At 34.3% G+C, this 25,062-nt stretch overlaps 1 protein-coding gene across 3 annotated transcripts in view; it reads left to right on the top strand.

The window, feature by feature from the left end:
• Positions 1-25,062, top strand: part of ARHGAP29 (Rho GTPase activating protein 29) — a 77,761-nt gene that overhangs the window by 35,819 nt on the left and 16,880 nt on the right. For all 3 annotated transcript variants that reach the window (XM_061183861.1, XM_061183860.1, XM_061183862.1), the window contains 12 exons: positions 4,550-4,646; positions 5,014-5,086; positions 7,598-7,646; positions 8,077-8,214; positions 9,119-9,183; positions 9,608-9,718; positions 9,826-9,906; positions 10,512-10,700; positions 11,451-11,588; positions 23,184-23,341; positions 23,885-24,024; positions 24,305-24,409. In XM_061183861.1, the coding sequence (XP_061039844.1) occupies positions 4,550-4,646; positions 5,014-5,086; positions 7,598-7,646; positions 8,077-8,214; positions 9,119-9,183; positions 9,608-9,718; positions 9,826-9,906; positions 10,512-10,700; positions 11,451-11,588; positions 23,184-23,341; positions 23,885-24,024; positions 24,305-24,409 (1,344 nt within the window). The remainder of the gene's footprint in view (positions 1-4,549; positions 4,647-5,013; positions 5,087-7,597; positions 7,647-8,076; positions 8,215-9,118; positions 9,184-9,607; positions 9,719-9,825; positions 9,907-10,511; positions 10,701-11,450; positions 11,589-23,183; positions 23,342-23,884; positions 24,025-24,304; positions 24,410-25,062) is intronic.

Here is a 25,062-nt window from a genome sequence, read left to right on the forward strand (position 1 = left end):
CTAGTAGAGGGGAGAGAGTGGAGAGAGAGAGGCCACTTAGCAGGTTGTTAAATAGTCCAAACTAGAAGTAAAACATGGCCTTTGAACTAAGTCAGTGTCAACGGGAATGGAAAGAAAGAAAAAAAAGTTAGAGGCATTTTGGAAGCAAAACTAATGAGCTAAGGAATGTACGGAAGAGAGTAGGCTTGAGGGGCAGAGTAGATAGGAAGAGATGAGAGTTCAGTTTGGTACATGTTGAGATTGCAGTGCTGGTGGGTAAAGATTGGGAAATAGGGGGAGGAATGTATCAAACAGACCATCGGAAATATGGGTCTGGAGCTCAGAGGGTAAAACTAGACAGGTAGTTGAAGGATTCATTCCCTTAAAGGTATTGAAAGTGGATGAGATTCTCTGGGGGTAATGTATAGAGAAGAAGGCCAAGATGAGAACTGCCAGCTGAGTGGAAACAACTGTATGAAGCACAGATCAGATGTAGAATATGGGGGTGCTCATGTTTACTAAATACCAAACACTGTACCCTAGGTGTTTTACATTTGTTTTCTCAGTTGTTCCTTTCAGTAACACGCCATTTTACATATGGGGAAATTGAAGTTAGGTGATGTATCCAGAGTAACACAGGAAGTGGTAAGGGTCAGATTTAAACTCAGGTTTGAAACTCTGGAGCCTTGCATTTTCTAGTTGCTGTAATGTATTGCTTCTAAGCAAAATGCTTCAAGATAGAAGGAAATGGTTAATATTTGTATTAATAATAGCTGACATAATATATTGAGGATGTACTTACTGTATGCCAGATGCTGTTAAGCTCTTTACATGGATTACCCATTAATCTTCACAGCAAAGTATTATTATCTCAACTCCCATTTTGCAGATAAGAAAGCTGGGACATAGAGTGATTTGTCCAAGGTTGCATATGTATGAAGTGGTAGAGTTGTTCAGAGTTGCAGAACAGTGAAGTAGGATGAAAACTTACAAGGAAAAAGACTTCCAAAATTGACTAAAACAGTTGGAGGTTATTGTTGACAGTGTTGTTCAGTGGTATTGAGTGAAAATAACTAACATTTATTGAGCATTTTCTGTGTAACAAGCTCTGTCCTAGATTCATTAAATCTTCACAGTGTTTCTCAAAATACATATTATTATCCCCATTTTATAAATGAGGAAACTGAAGAACAGTGCGGTTAAGTTACTTAACCTCGTTAAGAGGCAGATTTAGGATTTAACCTAGGCAGACTGGCTTTGGAACCCATCCTTTTAACCAGGGGTGCACAAACTACTACCAGTGGGCCAAATCTGGCCTGCTGCCTGTTTCTGTAAATAAAGTTTTATCGGAAACAACTACTCTTATTTGTTTCTGTTTGGCTACTTTATACAGAGTTGAATAGTTGCAACAGATTGTATGGCCTGAAAAGTCTAAAATATTTACTATCTAGCCCTTTACAGAAGAAGTTTTCCAACCCCTGCTAACCATTAAACTGGATGAAAAGCCAAATCCTGGTGAATTGTCATTATCTATTTATAAAGTTTTAGCAGTAAAGAAATGCTGAATTAGATAGGATCGTAGCTTTAAGAAGAAATATGGTAAATTTAATTTTTTTCCTGTAGAAAAGATTTGGGTATGTTGTTAGTAGCAGAGGAAAAAATGTCAGTTGGTAGGAGATAGTGAAGTTATGAGGGAGGAGTAATGGTGGTATAGGGTTTTGGAGAATGCGGGAGAGAATGGGAAGATTTATTATTGGAAAGGAGCCAAAGACTTTTCTTTGAAACACTGGACAGGAGCAAAAAAATGAAAGGATATTAGAAGTATAGAGCTGTTTTGAAGTAGAGGCAAGGGCCGTAATAGGAATTTTCATTAGATGGCTGTAACCTCATTTGAGTAGGGATGAAGATAACGATTGAAGATGGTTCAAATAACCATCTACTTACAATTTTTTACTACTTTTACTACTTACAATTATTACTTTTTAATAATTACTACTTTTTACTACTTACAATTTTTACTACTTTTACTACTTAGAATTATTTCACTACTTACAGTTATCTCCCAGTCATGTTTAGTGCTTTGAAAAATATATTTATAGGAAAAGAAGAATAATTATAGAATTTTGCAAAGTGTTATAAAGTATTTTTTTCTTTAAAGTCTAACAGGTTAAAGTTGGGAAATAGGAGTAGGCTTTACATTTTTGCTAGTATTACATTATAAATTACATTTAAAGTCTACTTTCAAGTACAGTTTTAAAAACAGCATTATTGAGGTATAATTGACTTAAAATAAGCTGCACATATTTAAATTAAGGGTACAATTTGATCAATTTTGATATGCATACTCTTGTGAAACCATCACAATCCAGGTAATGCATGTCCCTTTGTCATCCCTCCCTTCTGTGCCTCTCTGCCACCACCTTCACCAATATTTATATGTTGTGTTTTCATTTTCATTGTGTTCAAAATACTTTCTAATTTCCCTTTTTCTTCTTTGATCCATGGTTTATTTAGAAGTGTGTTAGTTTCCTAATATTTGAGGATTTTTCCAGAGATTTTTATAATTTAATTCCATCTAGTCATAGAACATATTTTGCCTGACTTGAATCCTTTTAAACCCATTGAGACTTGTTTTATGGCCCATAATGTGGTCCATCTTGGTAAATATTCAGTGTGTGTTTGAAAAGAACACGTATTTTGCTGTCATTGGGTAGAGTGTTCTTTAAATGTCGGTCTCGTCAAGGTGGCTGATAGTATTGTTCAAGGCTTTCACATCCCTTACTGATTTTCTGTCTACATGTTCTGTCAATTATTGAGAGAGGGTTTTTGAAATCTCTGGCTATAGTTGTGAATTTGTCATTTCAGTTCTGTTAGTTTTTGCTTCATGCATTTTGAAGTTGTTTATTAGGTGCATAAATGTATAAAATTATGTCCTCTTGATGAATTGAATCCATCATTATAAAATGACCTTCTTTATCTCTGGTAGTTTCCTTTGCTTAGAAATCTTTGTGTGTTATTAGGCAGTAAGCTTGGGGCAGTTGTAGAGCTCACCATGTTGGTTTCTTGTCTGTTAGGATTTTTGTTCTGTGTTGCCTGATAGCTAATGTCATGAAAACTGCTGTTTTGTATATTTTGTACAGATTTGTTTTAGTTGTTTCAGATATATAAGCCTGTTTTTCCATCTTGACCAGAGCAGAAATCAAAAAATATTTAAAAAATTATTTATGGCGGTTCTTAAGTTTTTCTTCTTGTTTGTATCAGGGATATTTAGAAGAATCTGATGAAAGGTGTGGACCTTACCCCCTCGTATCTACAAAGGCGGTTCTTAAGTTTTTCTTCTTGTTTGTATCAGAGATATTTAGAAGAATCTAATGAAAGGTGTGGACCTTACCCCCTCATATCTACAAAGGCGTGTAAAATCTTGGTTGTAATTTCATGAGGCTTCCAGGCTTAAGGTTTAATTCATCCCTGCTTAGGAATCCTGGCTTTCCAGGAAACATTTTCAACCCTAGTTGCACATTAGAATCACCTGGGAGAGCTTTTGAACAAATATATGTGCTTCACCAGACCTGTGAAATCTGAATCTTTGGTGGTGGGACTCAGACTTTGTTTCTAAAGCCGCATAAGTAATTCTGATGTGCAGGCAAGCTTAAGAACAACTCTGTTTTAAAACAAAGGATAGCTTCCTCTCCACTTGGTTTCTCTCCTTCCAGTTATTGGCAAGGATCCTAGGGAGGGTGGGATACAGGGAGCCGGTTGCTCCTTGAACTCAATCTGAGTAGAATGAGTTACTTTAAAAAATTTACCTATTCAACCCTCAGATTTTGTCTCTGTAGATTGTATCTGGGCTTTTAACAAAGGTGCATACAGATGAAGTTATGATAAGAAACCTTTTTCAGTTATGTTTCATAATTTTAACAAAATGCAAAATGTTAGACTGTCCCTGTGATAAACAAAAGACAGCTATGTATCAATTAAAATGGACCTCAGAGCCCAAGACCCTATAAGAAATAAGGGTATAAATAAATAGGAATTGAAAAATTTTAAAGCTTTTTGTGTTTTTAATTGGTATGCTTTGTATATAGGTTTTATGCTATGTCAAATGTATATGTGACTTCAAATATTGGTAATTTGTAGTGGAAAATGTACTTCATATTGACTTAAGTGAGCCACAGTGCATTTAGCTGTTTTTAAAAAATGCCGTGAAGCAATAAGCAAGAGAAAAAAAACACAGAGCACTCTTAATGAGGGAAGGCTGGTATAACATGGACTGTGTGACTCAAGATCGATTGATTTCACATTGAGTCACTTTTTAGATGTGTCAAATTATGTAATGTGTGGAGGAGTCAGGTTGGAATGTCGGCTACTTTTATGCAAGGTGATTCTTTTGTATGATTTCTTTAATGAAGAACTTGAACATCGTATTTATTTTGTGTATTAGGCTTTTCAGTTTCTGAATCTTCTAATGCTTCTAGTAGTAATGATGGATTTTTACGGGATTAAATGACTTCGTATAAATCTAGTTTAAAGTATTTTCTCCTCATTTATTGTAACCAACTTTTCCCTAAAGCTGTGAACTTCACAGAAGTAAATGAAGAAAACAAAAATGATCTCTTCAGAGAAGTGTTTTCTTCCATTGAAACCTTGGCCTTTACCTTTGGAAATATGTAAGTAGAGGACTGTCATTTAAAGAATTAGGGCCTAGATGTCTCAATGAGAGTATGTCACAATAATTCAGTACATACATGCAAAGTAAAGTATTAACTAGCATGAAATATTATCACACCTTCAGAAAAGCTACATTCTGTGTTGCTTTATTGCTGTATTTGGAGGTGTTTATAGCTGTTTAGAAGCAACATCCATTTGCAAGTGACTATGTGGTTTATGTGGATAGATTCCTAGCAGTTTATTTCTAAGGTTCTTACTTTTAAAAAATTTAACCTAGATGACATGGTGAATGTAAAGCTTGTGACAGAGCAATGTCATGACTTGTTTATTTCCATTTCTCTTTTTTTTTTAAATTCCCCTGGATAGCCTGACAAACTTCCTCATGGGAGATGTAGGCAATGATTCATTATTGCGACTGCCTGTTTCCCGGGAAAGTAAGGTAGGCCAAGTTTGTATGAAAGCAAAGATTTTAATGTTTTTAACTTAATATTTTAATAATATCCTAATCTTAATCTCAGCATTAGTCTTTGATAGTTGTTTAGTTTAGCAAAAAAACCAGCTCAGTTCATTTTAAATATGATAAATTATGGTCAGTTTCTGGACCAAAAATTTAATTGTACTTTTGAAGTGGAACCATCTTTTTCTTTTTTTTTTTTTTTTTTAATAAATTTATTTATTTTTGGATCTGTTGGGTCTTCGTTGCTGCGCGCGGGCTTTCTCTAGTTGCGGTGAGCGGGGGCTACTCTTCGTTGCAGTGCGCAGGCTTCTCATTGCAGTAGTTTCTCTTGTTGCAGAGCACAGGCTCTAGGCGCGTGGGCTTCAGTAGTTGCAGCACGCAGGCTCAGTAGTTGTGGCACACGGGCTCTAGAGCGCAGGCGCAGTAGTTGTGGCGCACGGGCTTAGTTGCTCTGCAGCATGTGGGATCTTCCCAGACCAGGGCTCGAAGCTGTGTCCCCTGGCATTGGCAGGCGGATTCTTAACCACTGCGCCACCAGGGAAGTCCCGAACCATCTTTTTAAAAAAACATAGCTGGTAATTTTATAGTGTCTTATGTAATGAACCTATATGTCTATGGTCCAAAATTTTAGTAAGTAATTCATAGCTGTTTTTCCTTTCTGACGTTGTCGCAGATTTTAAGACTGGTAGAAAAATGATAAAAGAAGTAAAGAGGGTGTTAATCTTTTCACACATCCTACAGTTTGTTTGTTACCATGAAACACTTGTTAACAGAATTGAAGGTCTGAATTCTCCCTGAGAGCATCCTTATAAGTATGTTAGAGAACTGGGGTTCTGATTCCTAATTGGAAGAAAAATTGCTATGAAATAAAAGAACATTAGGAATGTATGGAGAATATTGCTTTAAAGATTTATACTAATTGTAGTAGTAATATTTTCATTTGACTAAAATTTTTTCACCAAATGCAAGATATTTAAACAAACTGCATTAGGGACATATGTTGATCATTTCCTGTTAAGGATTTCCAAAAAGGATTGGAATCCAAAAGGATTTCAACAAATATTTGGAAATGTGCCAAGTACCTGTTATTATATCAAAATAATATAAAAACTATAGATCTTTCTTAAATAATACAAAATATGAATGACTAAGGCATTTGTTATATGTACTACAGTATTTAGAAAACAGTTGTGACTACTTCTGAAGTCATCCATTTGGTGACTGAAGGACTAAAGGAGGATAGTGTAGAAACCATATCAGAATGATGAAGAATTTTAAGATCTTTAAATATTTTGCTGTTATTTATGATTTTTCCTCAATTTCATATTTTCAAGCTTGCTGCTAATTTAGAAGGTGTAATAAAACATTATATCAGTGTAAAAGGGGTCTAAACAATTTAAATTTTAGGTGTAAATCATATCTCCCATTCGTGTACTTCTGTTGTGCACATGTATACTAATTCTTAATAGGATAATACTTTTTCCTTTTTGCAGTTTTTAATTTACCCTAGAAATTGAAATCTAAAAATCCATGATGATATACTACTAATAAAATTACTTCGTTCGATGAAGAGTTTTGAAAAATATCTTTTAAAATAATAGTTGCCATTTATTTAATGGTGCTTAATAGATAACCATGCACTGTGCTAAACCTACATCATCTTAATCCTTAAAATAGTCTTATGAAGTACTGTTCTTATCCTCATTTTATGGAAGGGCAAACCAAAGTTAAATGAGTATAAATACATAGCTCAGTGTTATACAGCTACTAAGTGATAGAGCTTGACTTCAAACCCAGGTTTTACTTGATTCCTGTTGCATTGAATTCCTTCATACTCCGTATTGCCCAACTAAATATAAACCCTCACAGTTTCGGTAGATAACCTTTTCCTGCACTGTCCAATAAGGTAGCCACTTGTCACATGTAATTCATTAAATTAAAATTTTAATTTTCATTTAAATTAGCCACTTTTCAAATGCTCATATAGCTACATGTAGCTATTAGCTACCTTACTGGACAGTGCAGATATAGAACATTTCCATCATCATAGAAAGTTCTGCACTAAGCTGTCCAATGGACCTTCAGAGACAGCTTATCGTACAATGAAAGGTAAAAGATGGCTGAAAGAGAGAGGTCTTTGTCTTCTATTTAGATAGCAGTCTATTTAGATTGCTTCTATAACTTGCTGACTAATACTTTTGAGATCTGCAGAATTTAAAGTTTTGAATGGATTCATTAATGTTAACTAATGCTGTTAGTAAACAATGAGGTTATTCATTCTTGGACCTTGAGAACTGCTGTTGTAAAAAGCTGTATAATTCTTATTAAATGTTCTGGCATTTAAACAGACTTCTCAGGCCCTTTGAGTTCTAAATGCTTGAAATTCTTTAGTAGGAATTATGTCAGAGTAACAAATTAGAGTGAAAAAATTTTGAAGCAAAGTTCTGTTATCTTCTGCTCTAATCTTAAATTTGTTTTCTTCCATGTTTTAAGTCTTTTGAAAATGTTTCTGTGGAATCAGTGGACTCATCCAGTGAAAAAGGTAATGCTTGAGGTACTTAAAACTTTAGTCAAACTTTTTACAGTTACTTTTGATAAATGTTTTGGATTACTTAATCTCTCCTTGCTTAGTAACCTAAAGTATTCATTTCAGATATAAAATGAATGATGTGTGAAGTTTTACATATAAAACTTAAGGAAAAACACCTGCTAGAGTAGATAGATAATGTGATGATAGAGACTGATCAAGAATTATATAGGACTTGTAACTTGATGAATAATAGAAATACACATTGATTAAAAAATATAATTTAAAGTTATTTTCAGTTTAAACTGTGACCCTTTAATTATGAATTTGTCACATATTTTTTAACCAGTTTTCATTGAAGAACATCTTAGGATATGAATGTGTCTTTGTTTAGAGTTATGAGCTCATATTTAATGTGTACTTACCTTGATATTTTTATTTTCAGGAAGTTTTTCTCCTATAGAATTAGACAGCATGCTGTTAAAGAACACTAACTCTATAGAATTGGCTTTGTCATATGCTAAAACATGGTTAAAATATACCAAGAACATAGTTGCATGGGTTGAAAAGAAGCTGAGCTTGGGTGAGTTGCCCTTTGGGGCATCTGATTAACTTTGGAACGTAAGAACTGAATTGTTTGTGATTCATGTTCTACAGACTATAAATAATATGATTCCAAATTAGTAGCTCTTTCATTGTAGTACATAAAATCATTGCCCATTTTCTCTTCTTAAAATAGGAAAGACTCTTCTTACAGTAAATATACTTATTGAACATTGATGTGGACCAACCACTAGATCTGGGGGCACCAAGACAGATAGTATACTGTCTTTGCCTTTAAAGAAGTCATATTCTAGTGGGTGAAAAGAAATGCAATCAGATAATATGGTTAAAGGAGACAAAAACAACAGTAGCTGTCGGATCAGAAGGCAATGGAAACATATAAGGAACATCTTAATAGCTAATATTTTCCCAGTGTTTTACAGTTGACAAAATGCTTTCAACATCCATTTTCTCATTTAATCCTTACCAAAACCCTGGGAAGTAGGCAAGACAAGATTATCATCGCCATTTTACAGTGGAGGCAAATGAGACAGGGGATTTGCCTAAGGTCAGCAGATTTGCCTAAGATCATATAGTAGTAACTGGAAGAGTATAGAATTTACCCAAAGGCTATGCTCTTTCCACTACATTATTTGCTTTTAATAGGGAATGCCCATCAGATTCACCTGAATAGCCTTAGAAACAGATAATACACAGATGTAGGTCCCATTCCCCCAGAGAAGTGAGATCTAATCAAGTGCATTTTGAAAGTTTCCCAGTTGATTTTGATGAGTACTTCCAATTAAGAATCATAACTTCATATCATGATGCAGACTAGTATTTGTGATCACTTTTTAATTGGGGGATTACAAATAATTTTAGAGTATGGAGGGGGAAAAAAATAAGTTGAATTTACCTTCTGATGCCTTCTTTGACCTTTTCAGAATTGGAGTCCACTAGAAATATTGTCAAGTTGGCAGAGGCAACTAGAACTAACATTGGACTACAGGTAAGTGGTCAGTGAACTACTAGGGTCCTATGCTGGGAGATTACTCAGATGAGCGCCTTGCAAAATCAGAAAATTTTGTACTTAACATAGGAAAGAACTTACATGCTAAATAACCTTTTTACTGACAAAATAAAATCTTTTTAAACTTATAAGGATACCCATTATGAAGAAACTAGGAAATCCACAGTTTTATATGAATGTTGATTATCTTGTTAGCTACTAATTTTGCTAACGAGGTTTAGAATTACTTCGTTAATTTTCTTCAGTATTTTTCTCATATGGTCATATTTATGAATAGTCATTTTTCTGAAAAAAATCTAAGCTTAAAAATTTCTCTGTTTGAAGAAGTTTAGTGGGGGTGGGGAGGATCTAGAACTCTAGTACATTTCTATTGGAAAATTTACTTTTCAATTTTAAATTCTAGGAGTTTATGCCACTGCGGTCTTTATTTACCAATGCTCTTCTTAATGATATAGAGAGCAGTCACCTTTTACAACAAACAATTGCAGCTCTCCAAGCCAACAAATTTGTGCAGGTAAAAATTTATAAATACAATATACTTAAAAAAAAAAAAACAACAGCAGTGTACCTTTAGAAAACAGCTTTTTTCTCTCTTTCTTTTTTTAAAAATACCCTTGCTAGCCTCTACTTGGGAGGAAAAATGAAATGGAAAAACAAAGGAAAGAAATAAAAGAACTTTGGAAACAGGAACAAAATAAAATGGTTAGTATTATAGTAGAGTTTCATCTATTTATGAACATCTAATAATCATCTGCGGGGGCTTCCCTGGTGGCGCAGTGGTTGGGAATCCGCCTGCCAGTGCAGGGGACGCGGGTTTGAGCCCTGGCCCGGGAAGATCCCACATGACGTGGAGCAGCTGGGCCTGTGCGCCACAACTGCTGAGCCTGCGCTCTAGAGCCCACGAGCCACAACTACTGAGCCCACGTGCCATGACTACTGAAGCCTGCACGCCTGGAGCCCGTGCTCCGTAACAGGAGAGGCCACGACAGTGAGAAGCCTGCGCACCACAACAAAGAGTAGCCCCCGCTCACCGCAACTAGAGAAAGCCCGCGTGCAGCAACGAAGACCCAACGCAGCCAAAAATAAATAAATAAATAAATTAATTAATTAAAAAATAAAAAAATAAAAATAAAAAAGACTTAAAAAAAAATCATCTGCAGTCTATAAGCATCTACCCTGGGAAGATGCATATCTTACTCTATAGTTTATCTAAAATGCAGTCTTAACTATGTTGCTGAATATGCTAAAGAAACTTGTACATTAGGATTTTTTTATTATGTATTTAATACTCTTTTTTTTCTGTGTAGCTTGAAACAGAGACTGCTCTTAAAAAGGCAAAATTGTTGTGCATGCAACGTCAAGATGAATATGAAAAAGCAAAATCTTCCATGTTTCGTGCAGAAGAGGAGCATCTGTGCTCAAGTGGTGGATTAGTAAAAAATCTCAACAGGCAGCTAGAAAAAAAGCGAAGACTGGAAGAAGAGGCTCTTCAAAAAGTAATCATCTTTTTTGTTATTTGTTATTATTGAATTAGCAATAATCTGCTAAGGCTTTGGTTCTCAAACTAACCTGCATCAGGACCACCTGGAAGGCTTGTTAAAACAGACTGCTGGGCCCCATCCCTAGAGTTTCTGATTCAGCAGGTCTAGGGTTGGCCCCAGACAACCTGCATTTCTAAGTGCCCGTGTGCTGCTGCTGCCGGGGATCCACACTTTGAGAACCACTGTGCTAAGAGATTTTTGCTTATCTTTTGAATTTTGGGGTTTGTTTGTGAAAGATATATCTTAGAGCAGTAGTTTAATATTTTTTACTTGATTGTTCAGAAAGTTCACCATTAGGCAACTGTGTGTATATGTGTACTTATTCTAATACCTGGTAGCAAGACTAGGCTGAAGCTTTGTATTATTTATGAAATATAACTGATAAATTCTGTAAGAAGATTATATAGAAAATGGTAAATATAAATAGAAAAGGCTATTAAATAGAAGTGGATGTTTATTTTATAGACAAACAGTATACTAATTGTAAATCATACTTGACTGTTCATGAAAGACAAGTGCCCTTGAATTGCTGACCAAAACAGAATATTTCTCTTTAGAAATATTCTACTTAAAATATAGAATATTTCAGAACTTTCATGCATAAGCCTTTTCAGTTATTTAAGTCGAGCCTTACTAGAGTAAGCATTTGTTTTAAAATATAGATTCAGTGAACCAGTGTCACTTTTTTCTCTGATACTCCTGAAGGTAGAAGAAGCAAATGAACTCTACAAAGTTTGTGTGACAAATGTTGAAGAAAGACGAAATGATCTAGAAAATACCAAAAGAGAAATTTTAACACAACTCCGGAAACTTGTTTTCCAGTGTGATCTTACCCTTAAAGCTGTAAGTAATTTCTTCAGTATTTTAAAGAGGAAAAAAAAGTCTATGTATCTGAAGAAGGGAGAGGAACGCTTGATGAGTCATGATTCTTATGGGATTTAATTTCTGAGATTAATGGAAAGTTTAGACTTCAAAAGTCGCCGCTCAGTTTTTAATACTGGTATGTGGTTTGAGTTTCATTTTTTTTATCTGGTTCTCCACTCCATGGATTGATGATTTGTTCGGTTAAAACTGAAGTCTGAGAGTTTGAAATTGCCTCTATGCCACTGTCTTTCTTGGCTTGGTTGACAAAATGGATTTAATCCCTGGAACTTCTATAAGCAGTACGAGATCTTTCTTCAAAATTTGAGTAAACTAAATATTGAAATTGAACCCAATGGTTTATTTGAAGACAAAGCATCCTGTTCTCAAGTGTTTTCATTTGCCTTTTTACCATGGTTTTTATTTAAAAATGTATGTGCAAAATACAGTCAGCCCTCTGTATCCACGGGTTCTACATCAGTGGATTCAACCAACCATGGTTTGAGAATATTCAGGGGGAAAAATTTTCCAGAAACTTCCAAACAGCAAAACTTGAATTTGTCCTGCCCTGGTAACTATTTACATAGCATTTACATTGTATTTACAGCTATTTACATAGCATTTACATTGCATTAGGTATTATAAATATCCTAGAGATGACTTAAAATATACAGGAGGTTGTGCGTAGTAATATATATGCAAATGCTATGCTATTTTATATAAGGGACTTGCACATCCATGGATTTTGGTATTCATGGGTGGTCCTGGAAACAATTCCCCTCAGATACTGAGGAATGACAGTACCTTTTTTCGGTGTACATTTCACGAGTTTTAACACGTATATAAATTTTTGTAACCACTACTGTCACAGTCAGGATTCAGAACAATTCCATCACTCCAAAAAAATTTCCTCATGCTGACCCTTTGTAGTCAAACTCTCCACCCATCCCTTATCCCTGGCAAGTATTGATCTGTTCTCCATCTCTGTAGTTTGGTCTTTTCCACAGTGTCATATAAATGCAATCATAGTATGTATCTTTTGGAGATTGGCTTCTTTACTCAGCATAATGCTTTTGAGATTCATCAATGTTGTGCATGTATCAATAGTTCATTTCTTTTTATTGCTGAGTTGTAGTCCACTATATGAATGTACCACAGTGTTTATCCATTCACCTGTTGGACAGTTGCATTGTTTCCAGTTTGGGGTGATTAGGAATAGAGCTACTATGAATACTTATTTACAGTTTTTCGTGTGACTATAAGTTTTCACATTTCTGGGGTGAATACCTAGGAGTGAGATTAATGGGTGGTATGGTAAATGTCTGGTTAACTTTATAAGAAATTGCCAAACTGTTTTCCAGAGTAGCTATAACATTTTTCATTCTAACCAGCAATGTATGAGAGTTCCAGTTGTTCTGCATCCTTGACAACACTTGTCAGTTGTTATTTTTATATTTTTGCTGTTCTTAGGTAGTGGTTTTAATTTGTGTTTTTTAGAATGACTTATGATATTGAGCATCTTTTAAGGGGCTTGTTTGCAATCTGTGTTTTGCCTATTCTTTTGGATTGAGTTGTTTGTTTTCTTATTGTTGAGCTGGCATATATTGTCTTCCAGTCTGAAGCATATCTTTATTCTTTCAGCAGTGTCTTTCAGGGAGCAGAAAGTTTTAAGAAATTAAGTCTAACTTAATTTCTTCCTTTATGGGTCATGCTTTTGGTATCATATCTAAGAGTGCTTCATCTAACCCAAGATCGCAAAGACTTCTATGTTTTCTACTAAAACTTTTATAGTTTGACATTGAGAAATGATCCATTTTAAGTTAATTTTTTTATAAGGTGTGAAGTATAAGTTGAAATTCATTTTTTGCATTTGGATGTTGTATTAAAATTATACCCACGGGACTTTAATTTATAGAGGTGACTGAATGTTGACGTGGAGAGGTCAATGTCATTGAAAAATGAATTACTTAGATTTCCTGAGAGGAGGGAACACACTATGCCACACAGGGCCATAAAGGTACCTGGTTTGGTGAAGCAGAAGCAGGAGTGAGGGGAGAGTTGAGTATAAAGCCTTTATTGGGGTTCCTGGGGAAAGGCAAGATAGGACAGGATAAGCAATAAAGGATTGGCTAGTTTGTGTAATTTCAGTGGGCTTCGGGGAATAGGGATGGCCTGCAATTGCTTCGTACCTGGCCCTGGGATGATTTAGGACAGGGGGAAATATTGGCTTGGTGTGTGAGAGTTAGCTAGAGATGGTTGGAGTTGCATATGAAAGACATGCATGTTCCCCAGCTAAGAATTGACTAGCATTGGGAGGAGCAGTCTCTCCCCAGCCAGCAAGCTTTTTAAGATATTAAAACATCGTAAAAAACAGAAAATTTAAAAAAAAAACATGATTAATACAGATGTCCACTTGTTCCAATACTGTTTGTTGAAGACACTGTGCCAACGCCATTGAATTGCCTTTGCATCTTTGTCAAAAATCAATTGACCATGTTTTTGTAGTTCAATTTCTGGTTTCTCTGTTTTGTTCCATGGATATATATATGTGTGTCTATTGTTTTGTCAAAACACTACTAGGTTGATTACTGGTGTTGTCTAGCAAGTCTTAAAATCAGGTACTGTGAGTCTTCCAACTTTATTCTTTTCAGAATCGTTTTGAGTGTTTCAGATCCTTTGACTTTCATAAAAATGTTAGAATCAGCTTATCTGTATCTACAAAAAAATCTTGCTAACATTTTGATTGGAATTGTGTTAAATCTTAATCAGATTAGGGAGAATTGACTATATACATAGCATCTTAACTATGAGTTTCCAATCCATGAACACAGTATGTGTCTCCATTTATTTAGGTAAATGATAGTTTTAATCAGCATTTTGTAGTTTTTAACATGTAAGTCTTTCCCATGTTATGTTAGATTTAAGCTTATGTATGTAAGTGTTTATTTGGGGGTGTGTTGTGAATGTGATTGATATAAATAAATACATGATTTATGTGTACATGTGTATATATGTATGCATACATACATACACACACTTATTTAATTTCAAATTCATTTATTCATTGTTAGTGTTGAGAAATACAAATGATTTTTGTATGTTGATTTTGTATCTTGCAACCTTGCTAAACTCACTTATTAGTTCTAGGAACGTTTTTTGCAGAATCATTGGGGTTTTCTACATAAAAAATCACGTTGTCTGCAAAGAGGGACAGTTTTTTTTCTTTCTTTCAAACTGTTCCTTTTTTTCTTTTTTCTTATTGCACTGGCTAGGACTTACAGTTCATTGTTGAATAGGAGTGTGAGAAAAGACATCTTTGCCTTATTCTTGATCTTAGGAAGAAAACAGTCTCTCACCATTAAACATGATGATAGCTGTAAGTTTTTTTAAAGATACCTTTTATCATGTTAAACAATTTTCCCTTTTTCTAGTTTGCTGAGAATTTTATCACAAAGATCTTGGATCTTATCAAATGAGGGTTTTTTTGCATCATTTGACTGATGTGATAATATAATTTTTCTCCTTCAATCTCTTAATATGATGGATTACATTTGCTATTTGAGTGTTCATCTAGCCTTGTGTTCTTGGGATAAGTTGCTCTTGGTTATGATGCATTGTTCCTTTTCTATATTGCTGGATTCAATTTGCTAATATTTTGTTGAGTATTTTTTTTCTTCTCTGTTAATGAAAGATACTGGTATTATGTTTTTGTTTAGTTTCATTTTTTTCTTATACTGCCTTTGTCTGGTTTTGGAGTCAGGGTAATTTTGGCCTCATAAAATAAGTTGGGAAATGCTCCTTCCTATTCTATTTTCTGGAAGAGATTGTGTAAAATTGGTGTTATTTCTTTAAATGTTTGGTGGTATTCCCTGGTGAAAGCATCTGGGCTTGGAGTTTTCATTTTTGGAAGATCTTTCACTATGCATTCAATTTCTTTTGATATAAACCTATTTGAGTTATTTCTTTTTAGGTGAATTTTGGTATTTTGTGGAATTAGGTCCCTCCCTTTCATCTAAGTTGTTGTATTTATGTGCATAGAGTTGTTCATAACTCTTATCCTTTCAGTGTCTCAGTGGGCTGTAGTGATATCCTTTCTTTCATTCCTGATTTTGGTAATTTGTGCCTTCTCCCTCACTTCCTCTCTCTCTGGTTCATCTGGCTACAGGTTTATAAATTTCATTGATCTTTTCTGAGAAACAGCTTTAGATTTCATTGGTTTTTCTCTAGTTGTCTTTTTAAATTTTTATTTCTGCTTTTTATTGTTTCTGCTTGCTTTGCGTTTATTTTGCTATTCTTTTTAGTTTCTTAAAGGTAGAAGCTTAGGTTTCATCAAGACCTCTGCCTTTTTAATACAAATATTTAATGATTTAAATTTCCCTCTAAGCACTACTTATCTACATCCCACAAATTTTGAATTCATACTTCCATTTTTATACAGTTCAAAATATTTTCTAATTTCCCTTGAAACTTCATATTTTACCTGTGGATATTGTAGAAGCTTGTTATTTAATTTCTAATTATTTGAGGATTTTCTGGATATCTTCCTGATATTGATTTCTAGTTTAATTCTGTTATGGTGAAAGAAATACTTTGTATGATTTTAATTCTCTTAAATTTGTTATGGTTTGCATTATGACCCAGGATATGGTCTATCTTGGTGCCTGTTCCATGTGTGTGCACTTGAAAGAATGTGTGTTCTACTGTTGTTGGCTGGAGTATTCTGTAAATGTCAATTAGTTCCTTTTGGTTTATGGTGTTATTTCTTCTATATCCTTGATGATTTACTTTTTATTTATGTCAATTATCGAGAAGGGAGTTTTGAAGTTTTCAATATACTGTACATTTTTAATTCTATCAGTTTTTGCTTTATATATTTTGAATCTTTCAGTTGCTTATATATTAATGACTGTTATATATTCTCGGTGAATTGATCCTTTTATCTTTATGAAATGTCTCTTTTTATCCTGGTAATTTTCCTTGCCTTTTAGTCTACATTATTTAATATTGATAGAAGTATTTAAGTTTTCTTTTTATTATTTTTAGTATGGTATATCTTTTTCCATTTGTTTACTTTTAATCACTGTATTTTAAATGAAGTTCTTATATAGCATATTGTTCAGTGTTGATTTTTTAAAAATCTGTTTTGATGATCTCTTTTAAGTGAAATGTTTAGACCATTTATATTTAATGTAAATATATGTTCAGATTTAGGCCTACTATTTTTTATTTGTTTTCTATTTGTACCTTATGTTTCCCTTCATCCGTTTCCCTTTTGCTGCCTTATTTTGTATAAATTGATAATTTTTTAGAATTACATTTTAATTCATCTATTTATTAAAGATTTAATCTGTTTTATTTATATATTAGAATTTTAATTTATCTAAAAGAATTATCTAGATTTTAATTTATCTCTTGTATACATTTTAATTTATCTATTGGGTCTTTGATTATATCTGTTTGTATAGTGTTTTTTGTTTAAATGGTTGCACTAGAGAGATATATATATATGAACTTTTCAGTCTACTTAGAACTAATATTTTACCAAGTTCAAGTGGAATGTAAAAACTATACCACCGTATAAGTTCCTTTACTCATTTTGGGTTGTGCTTGATATATGTATATTACATCTATGTACATTGAAAACCTCACCAGACAATCTTATAATTTTTGTTTTCAAAAGTCTCATATTTTAGAGAAGAGAAGAAAAATAGTCTTTACATTTACCCAGATATTTACCATTTCTGTTATTATTCTTTCACTCCAAAGTTCCATCTTCTCTGTGGTATTATTTCTCTTTTGTCTAAAGAACTTCCTTTCACATTTCTTTTATAGTTGGTCTTCTGGTGATGAATGCTCTTGGTTGTCTTTCATCTGAGAATATCTTTACTTCTTCTTCATTCCGGAAGGATATTTTCACTGGTTATAGAATTCGGTTCTTTTCTTTCAACGCTTTAAAAATGTTATTCCATTGCCTTCTGGCATCCATAGTTTCCAATGAGAAATCTATAGTCATTTGAATCAGTGTTCCCCTATGTGGCATGCATTGTTTTTTGTTTTGTTTTGTTTTGGGTTTTTTTGGCTGCTTGCAAAAATTTTTCTTTATCTGGGTTTCAACAGTTTGATTACAATTTATTTGGGTGTGGATTTTGTTGAGTTTCTCCTATTTGGGGTTCCCTGAACTTCTTGAATCTGCAAGTTTGACTTTTGCAATATTTGGGAAGTTCTTGGCTATTTTTTCTTCAAATATTTTTTTGTAACATGCTCCCCTCTTCCTCTAAGACTCTAAAGACTCAAATGTCAGACCTTTTGTTATTATCCCACAGGAATGTGGGACCTTTTTTTCCCCCAATCTTTTTTTCCTCTTGTTCTACTGATCTAGCTTCAAGTTCACTGACTCTTTCCTTTGTTATCTCCATGTTTTATACAGTCAATCCTGTAAATTTTTTGTTTTGGATATTATATTTTTCAGTAGTAAAATTTCCTCTTGTTTCTTTTTTATATCTTCCAATTCTCTGCTGAGACTTCAGTCTTAACACGTTTTAATATTGTTGGCCCTTATTTCTTGAAACCATTATAATATCTGCTTTAAAGTCTTTATCTGATAATTCAAATAGCTGAGTCATCTCAGGGTTGGTATCTGTTTATTATCTTTTCTCTTGTGAGTCACTGAGATTTTCCTGGTTCTTTGTGTGACAAGTAGTTTTGGATGATATCCTAGACATTTGCAATATTACCTTATATGACTCTGGGTTTTCTTTATAACCTATATTGAATGTTGATTCTTAAAACGTTTTGCAGGCATTTGATCTAGCTAGGTTCACTCTTCAACTCCTAAGGGCTCCCTTCTAGGTCTTCTGGCTGGGAAACTGTAGTCAACCTAGTCTGCTGCTTTAAGAGCCAAGTAGGGGAAGGATAAAGAGGAAGAAAAAACAGGAATTTCAGACCCCTCACTCTTCAGACCACAGTTCATCTACTTATAGAGAATTCCCCTCTGCTTATAGAAAAGAGTTTTAGACGTCTATTCTACTGCTACTGCCATCACTGCCACTGCCACAGGACTTCATCTTAGGGCTTGGGGCTTGCTTGGGGGCTGGGGCAGGAGAGAAAACAAACATACAAAAGAAACCAAAGGATTTCCCCCACTCTTTCAGTCACATTTATTTGAGTAGGAGCTGTGTACTAGCTGGGAAACACAGTAGCAGAAAAAAAATAACAGGAAGCATACCACTAATTGGTCATACCTTGATTTGTAGTTTATTTCCACAGTCTACCTGCTACTATTTACTTTTCAGAGCCCTCAGATAGCTAATCCATGTATTCTGTCAAAGGTTTTTAGGAAAATTCATTGAGAGACTGTGGGAAGTGAGCTTATTCCATCTGAATCAGAAGTCTTCCTTAAAATGTTTCTGGGTGTTTAAAATTGTATTTCATTTATTTACCAAATTCTGATTAATTAATATGTGGTTAATTTACAGAATCAATTTTAGTAAAATTATTTAAAAGAATTACAAAATCCCAGGATCCAAACTTCCCACGCAAATTATTTAAGCCAATCTTTTACCTTTAACAAGTCCTTTTCACCTCAAACAATAGCTAATGATAGCTAAGATTAATGTGCTTGCCAGTGCCTTAAGCTCTTTGCCTCTGTGATTTAATTTTCACAGAGTCCTACTAGGTAAAAACAGTTGTTTTAAGCTCCATTTTACTGATGAGGAAACTAAAGCTTAGAAAGCCTTTCTTCTCAAAATATATTCCTTGGACCAGTCACATTCTCATTCCTTTGGGAGCCTGTGAGGAATGCAGAATCTTGGGTTTCAGCCTAGACTTTTGGTATCAGAATCTGCATTTTGAACAAGATCCCCTATAATATGTATTTGTACATTAACTTTTTTGGAAACACAGGTTTAGAGAAGTTATAAATAACTTGATATCAAGGTCACCCAGCATGTAAGTTGTAAAGCTAGGATAGACCCTGGTTGAATAACTTCAGAGCCTGTGCTCCTAAATACTATGCTGTCTTGCTGAATGATTACTTAGCCTGGATTTGAACAGCTCCAAAATTAATATGATGTTTATATTGAGCTAAAAAAAGATCTGTTTTCTTGTGGACCTTTCAAGTTGTACTGTACTGATATAATCCCTCTTCCACAAGATAGTACTTTAAATATTTAAAGATAGTTATTACCTTCTCTCCCTGGATGTTTTTTTCCAGGCTAAACACCCCCAAATCTGATTACTTTTCTTCATGTAACATGGTTTTGAGTTCTCTCACGAGCTTAATCTTGTTTGTCTACCTCTCTCTTAAAAAGTGATGCTATTTGGTGATCCAACAATTATGATTTCTTTTAATTTGATGTGATATAAACAAGAAGTTACCTAATTTTGTATATAACATCTGTATTTATTAATGCCTACTATTTATTTAAAAGGAATGTAAGACAGATACCTGCTCTCAAGGAGTTTAGCATTTATTTAGGGGGAGAGAATTAATACATCTGAAAAATTGGAGAGCAGTACATATCAGTGTATGAAGTAGACTTTGAGGTTAAAGTTCCCCAAACTTGAACAAATCCCCAAACTCCTGAAAATCACTACAGCATGTAATGTATAGAGACAGTTTATAGAAAATTTCTCTCTATATATTTGTGAGCAGAATTTCTTACTAGCTGGAGTTCTTTTGAACCAGTTTAATCAGTTTTACTTATTCCGTATGGCATTATTCACATGAAGATCCAAGCAGATACCAAATCCAACATTGAGTTCTTGAATATTGGTGTTTTTTCCCAGATGAGAGCCATAATTTTCTCAGATTTCTTTATGTTTTCTTCTCCATCAAAGCAGGAGAATTGGGGGATTTTGGTGACTTATTTTGCAACACCATCTCTCAAATTGTTTTTAAAAGAATTTTATTTTCACTCTAGGATATGTTATTGTGTATATCATTGCAGAGAAAACAAAATTATTTGAGATGTAAAGATGCTAGACACAGTTATATTCACTCACTGTCTTAAGAAAGATACACAAATCAGTTTCATGTCCCAGCAAAATTGTAAGTTATATCATGAACATCAAGAATTACTCCTGAATATTCAAAATTGTCTTGAATTATGAAGTATTGAAGGGTATGGGATGTAGATCATAATTACATTATTAAGTGAGAGGAAGGAGAAATTACCAAGTCAGTCACTAAAGACCTAATCAAATCAATGGGCTTTGAAGAATGGGAAACATTAGCACAAGTTTTTCCTTTTGTTTTAAAGAGTATTCAAGAAAAATCTATCTTTTTAAAAATATAGGATAGAAAATTATATTGAACAAAAATTAATTTTTAGATTATTGCTAATCTATATGGGAGAATCTGTTACCATTGATTTGATATTATGGCATATTCTGTTTCAACAACTGTCAGAAAAATGTGTGCTAATCTATGTGCCCATGGAGTAGCTAAAAATTAGATGTAGGTGACAAAAGCTGGGCATAGAGTTGGAAGTCCTATGTGCTTGAGTGAGCAGTACCAGGAGACGTGCAGAATTTCAGTATGACCTTGACTGATAACACATTCTACTACTATTCATTTGGTCATTTCCCCTTTATGAAGCACTTAGGACACTGTGCTACACATTGGGGACCTAGAAGAAAAGGACCAAGTCCCTGACTCAGGAAGGGATTGGGGGACAAAAAGATCTTAGAGGCATGATGGTTTTTGAGGTACCCATGAGCCACCCCAGTTAAGATGCCCAGCAAGTCCTGTAGGATCTACCCCATGGGGACCTCAATCTTTAGCATTTCTGTTAGGTGAGGGAGAAGGCTGAATCATTTAGGGAAAAGAGATTTTAAGATTGGGCTTCCAGTATATATTATTGCTTAAGTCTTTATTATTAATAAGTACCCAGAGAACATTCAGCAGATGAGCGATTATGCCAGTATATTCATTTGGCTTTTTAAATTATTGGTGTTTCTAACTAGATTCATAGAGCTTATTAAAAAGTATTAAAAATGAACATACAGTTAGTTACCTTTACTCAAGAGAGTAAGTTCAGTTTACCATTAACTGGAGAGTTCCCTGATCGTAGCTAATTGCTGGACTTAAACTTTACCATCCACAGTTTGAATTTCCTATGTTCCTTGAAAGAGGGCACAAACAAGCTATTCATTTATGTGCACTTTTCAAATACTATTTATGCTGACTCTTAGTTATCCTTGGAGAATGCCTGTCTATCTTGGAAAGGACTTAGAGGCTAATCAGAAGTTCAGCATATCATCTGGTATAATCAAGAGAGATGAAAGAGGAAACATGGCAGTCTTTGAAATAACATTAAGCCAATTGAAATTTGGCATTCATTCACATTTCCCACACAGGAGCTGGAGTGGCATTTAGAAAAATAAATCAGATCATGTTATAGCTCTTAACACCCTTTTAAAACCTTCCACTGGCTTCCTTCAGTTGTACTTAAATCCAGACCCCTTACCTTGGTTTAGATACATCTTCCCCTTCTGGCTTCATCTCAAACTGAAATGCCACACTGACCTTTCATCTGCTTCTTGAGCATGACAAGTTCTTTCTTACTCACTTTTGCCCTAGGATCTTTGCACTACCTCTTCCGTTTGTCTGGATTGGTCTTCTCCCTGAAACTTCACACTGGCTCTTTCTTATATCAGGTCTCAGTTCAGATGTTACCTCTTCAGAGAGTCCTTCACCAAACTGTCATGTCAAAAGTACCCTTTTGCAAGCATATACCTGGTCATATTCCATAACCTGACAATATTATATCATATTTGTAGCAGTTTTCAGTACCAGAAATTATCTTATTTAGTTTGTCCTCTGTCTCCAACACCACCCTCAGGAAAATGCAGACTCTTCTGAGGGCTGGGATCTCATCTGTTTATTTGCCGTAGTATACCCAAAGCCTGGGTTTCTGTGAACATGAGAGTAGTTAATTCATGTACAGCTCTATGAATGGATCTGGCATACTGTAAGCACGCTCCAGCTGCTATTGTTGTTGTTACTATAAGTGGCAGTAGTGACAGTATATTTAGGCATTTGTAGAAACTCAGTGGAATAATGTGTTTTGAAGAGACTCAGGATAGTACCTAATTATAAAAACTGAGCACTGTAGGACACATTATAAGTATAAAGCATTTCTATTTGTAAAGGATTGAAGAAGTGAAAGTCAAAATAACAGTGTTCTGATTGGAATATTTTTCCCCATGTTTTTCAGTTTAGACTGTTGTGGTCAGACCATCAGTACAGAGCTGGGGATCCTCAAAAACATATCTGTCTCCTAAAATTGTGAACCATTAGGGACATGGGGTTGTGCTTTTAAACGTTTCAGATTAAAGCCAGTTTTGCCAGAAATGATTGCTCTTAGGTATTGGATTAAAACTTTCTTTTTTTTTTTTTCTGATTTAGACCCGGTACTGAGTCAGGCAACATAGTGTGCTCTCAAGGAGATTCACTGTTGAGCTCTTCACTGTGTGACCTTTTTCTTGGTGCTGTCACTTGAAATAAATGTGCATTTACGCAGCATTCTCTGTAACATGAGTTACGTTGCCTTTTGTTTCTATCTGTTCCCACAGGTAACAGTTAACCTCTTCCAGATGCAACACCTGCAGGCTGCCTCCCTCGCGAACAATTTACAGTCTCTCTGTGATGGTGCCAAACTCTATGACCCAGGCCAGGAGTACAGTGAGTTTGTCAGGGCCACGAATTCAGCTGAGGAGGAAAAAGTTGATGGGTGAGAATTAATGTTAGGTGAAATTATTTCAAGGCATAAAACCTTTACTGCTAAGTTTCCTGTCTGGTGTCAGGTGATGTTTTTTTCTAACACTGGTAGAAATGACTTTAAAACCTTCTGAATTTTTAAAATATTATTTAAGATCTGACTCACTTAAGAGAAAAGCTTTCCATTTTAACACAGAGCTCAGTTCTTTGAGATTTAGAAATCCTTTGAGAATGGCAAATCATGGTCATATCAATTTCGAATGGCCACAGACTTAACAACCTACATTTTCCACACAGGTTATACCAGAAGAGTTTAACCATGATATGAATAATGGACTGTACTTTTGCTATTCTTTTCTGTGTTTCAGCTGTATTAAATACAAATGATTAATAAGTTTTATTCACATCTCTTTTAAGAAGTTCAACTGTATAATATGGTTTGTTCCTAATATTTAGTTAATTTAATTACTCTGTTCATTAAATTAACAGATTTTCCTGAAAATAGAATAAAGTAGTCATGCTTCTGAATGATGAGTTTTATTTGGGTTTTTCTTAGGAATGTAAATAAACAGTTAACAAATACCCCTCACACTTCCGGTTATGGACCTTCCAACTCTTTAGAAGATGTTGTGCGCCTTCCTGACAACTCTAATAAGATTGAAGAGGACAGATGCTCTAACAGTGCAGACATATCAGGTAGTGTTTCACATTAAAGAGGGCACTAATTTATGAAAGATCAGATTGTTTAAATGCGATCATTAAATGAATTGCAGCTCTGGAATTTAAAAATCAGGCCTTGAATTGTAACCTTATGAGGTTTTATTCACAGTTGTGAGCACTGTGCTTGTCTTACAGTCAGTTGCTTAACGCTGTTAAAGAAGTTTGACTTGTCTCATTTTAAATAATGTCAGTGTTTTGAAACACTTATGAAATTTGTCTGTAGCCAAGTTTGACTTCAAATATTCTTTTCTTAAAGGTCCTTCTTTTATAAGGTCATGGACATTTGGGATGTTTAGTGATTCTGAGAGCACTGGAGGAAGCAGTGAATCTAGATCTCTGGATTCTGAATCTATAAGTCCAGGTACATAAGTATTTAAGTCTAGAGTGAAAATTCAATGACAGATTAAAATTTTCCTTTTGGGGGATATTTTTAACTACCTTCTTTTTCTTTTTTTAAAGTTGACGTATGGTTGATTTACAATATTGTGTTAGTTTTAAATGTACGGCAAAGTGATTAGGTTATACATATATTTATGTATATATCTATATACTTTTTTGATTCCTTTCCATTATAGTTTAGTACAAGATACTGAATATAGTTCCCTGTGCTATACAGTAAATCCTTGTTGTTTATAACTATCTTATTTTTATAATGAACTGTCTCATAGAGAGGAGTTTGTACATATATGTGTACAGTTTAAATAAAAATAATAGAACAAACCCTTATATATTCAACACCTAGCCTAAGAAATAAAACATTATTAGTATATTAGAAGGCCCCTGTGTATACCTCCTTGATAACCTTGCTCTATCACCCCCGAGATGAGCCATCATCCTGAATTTTGTTAATCTTTCCCTGGCTATTTTAAATGTTTTAGTACTTATATCTAGTTGAGCTTTGCCCACTTTGGAATATTATGCAGATGAAATCATACTATTCTTTTGTGACTTCTTTCATGCATCTTTTTTTTGAGAGTCATATTGATATGAGAATCTGTCTTTATTTTATACTGT

The sequence above is a fragment of the Eubalaena glacialis genome, chromosome 3 (genome assembly GCF_028564815.1).
Source record: "Eubalaena glacialis isolate mEubGla1 chromosome 3, mEubGla1.1.hap2.+ XY, whole genome shotgun sequence".
NCBI lineage: Eukaryota > Metazoa > Chordata > Mammalia > Artiodactyla > Balaenidae > Eubalaena > Eubalaena glacialis.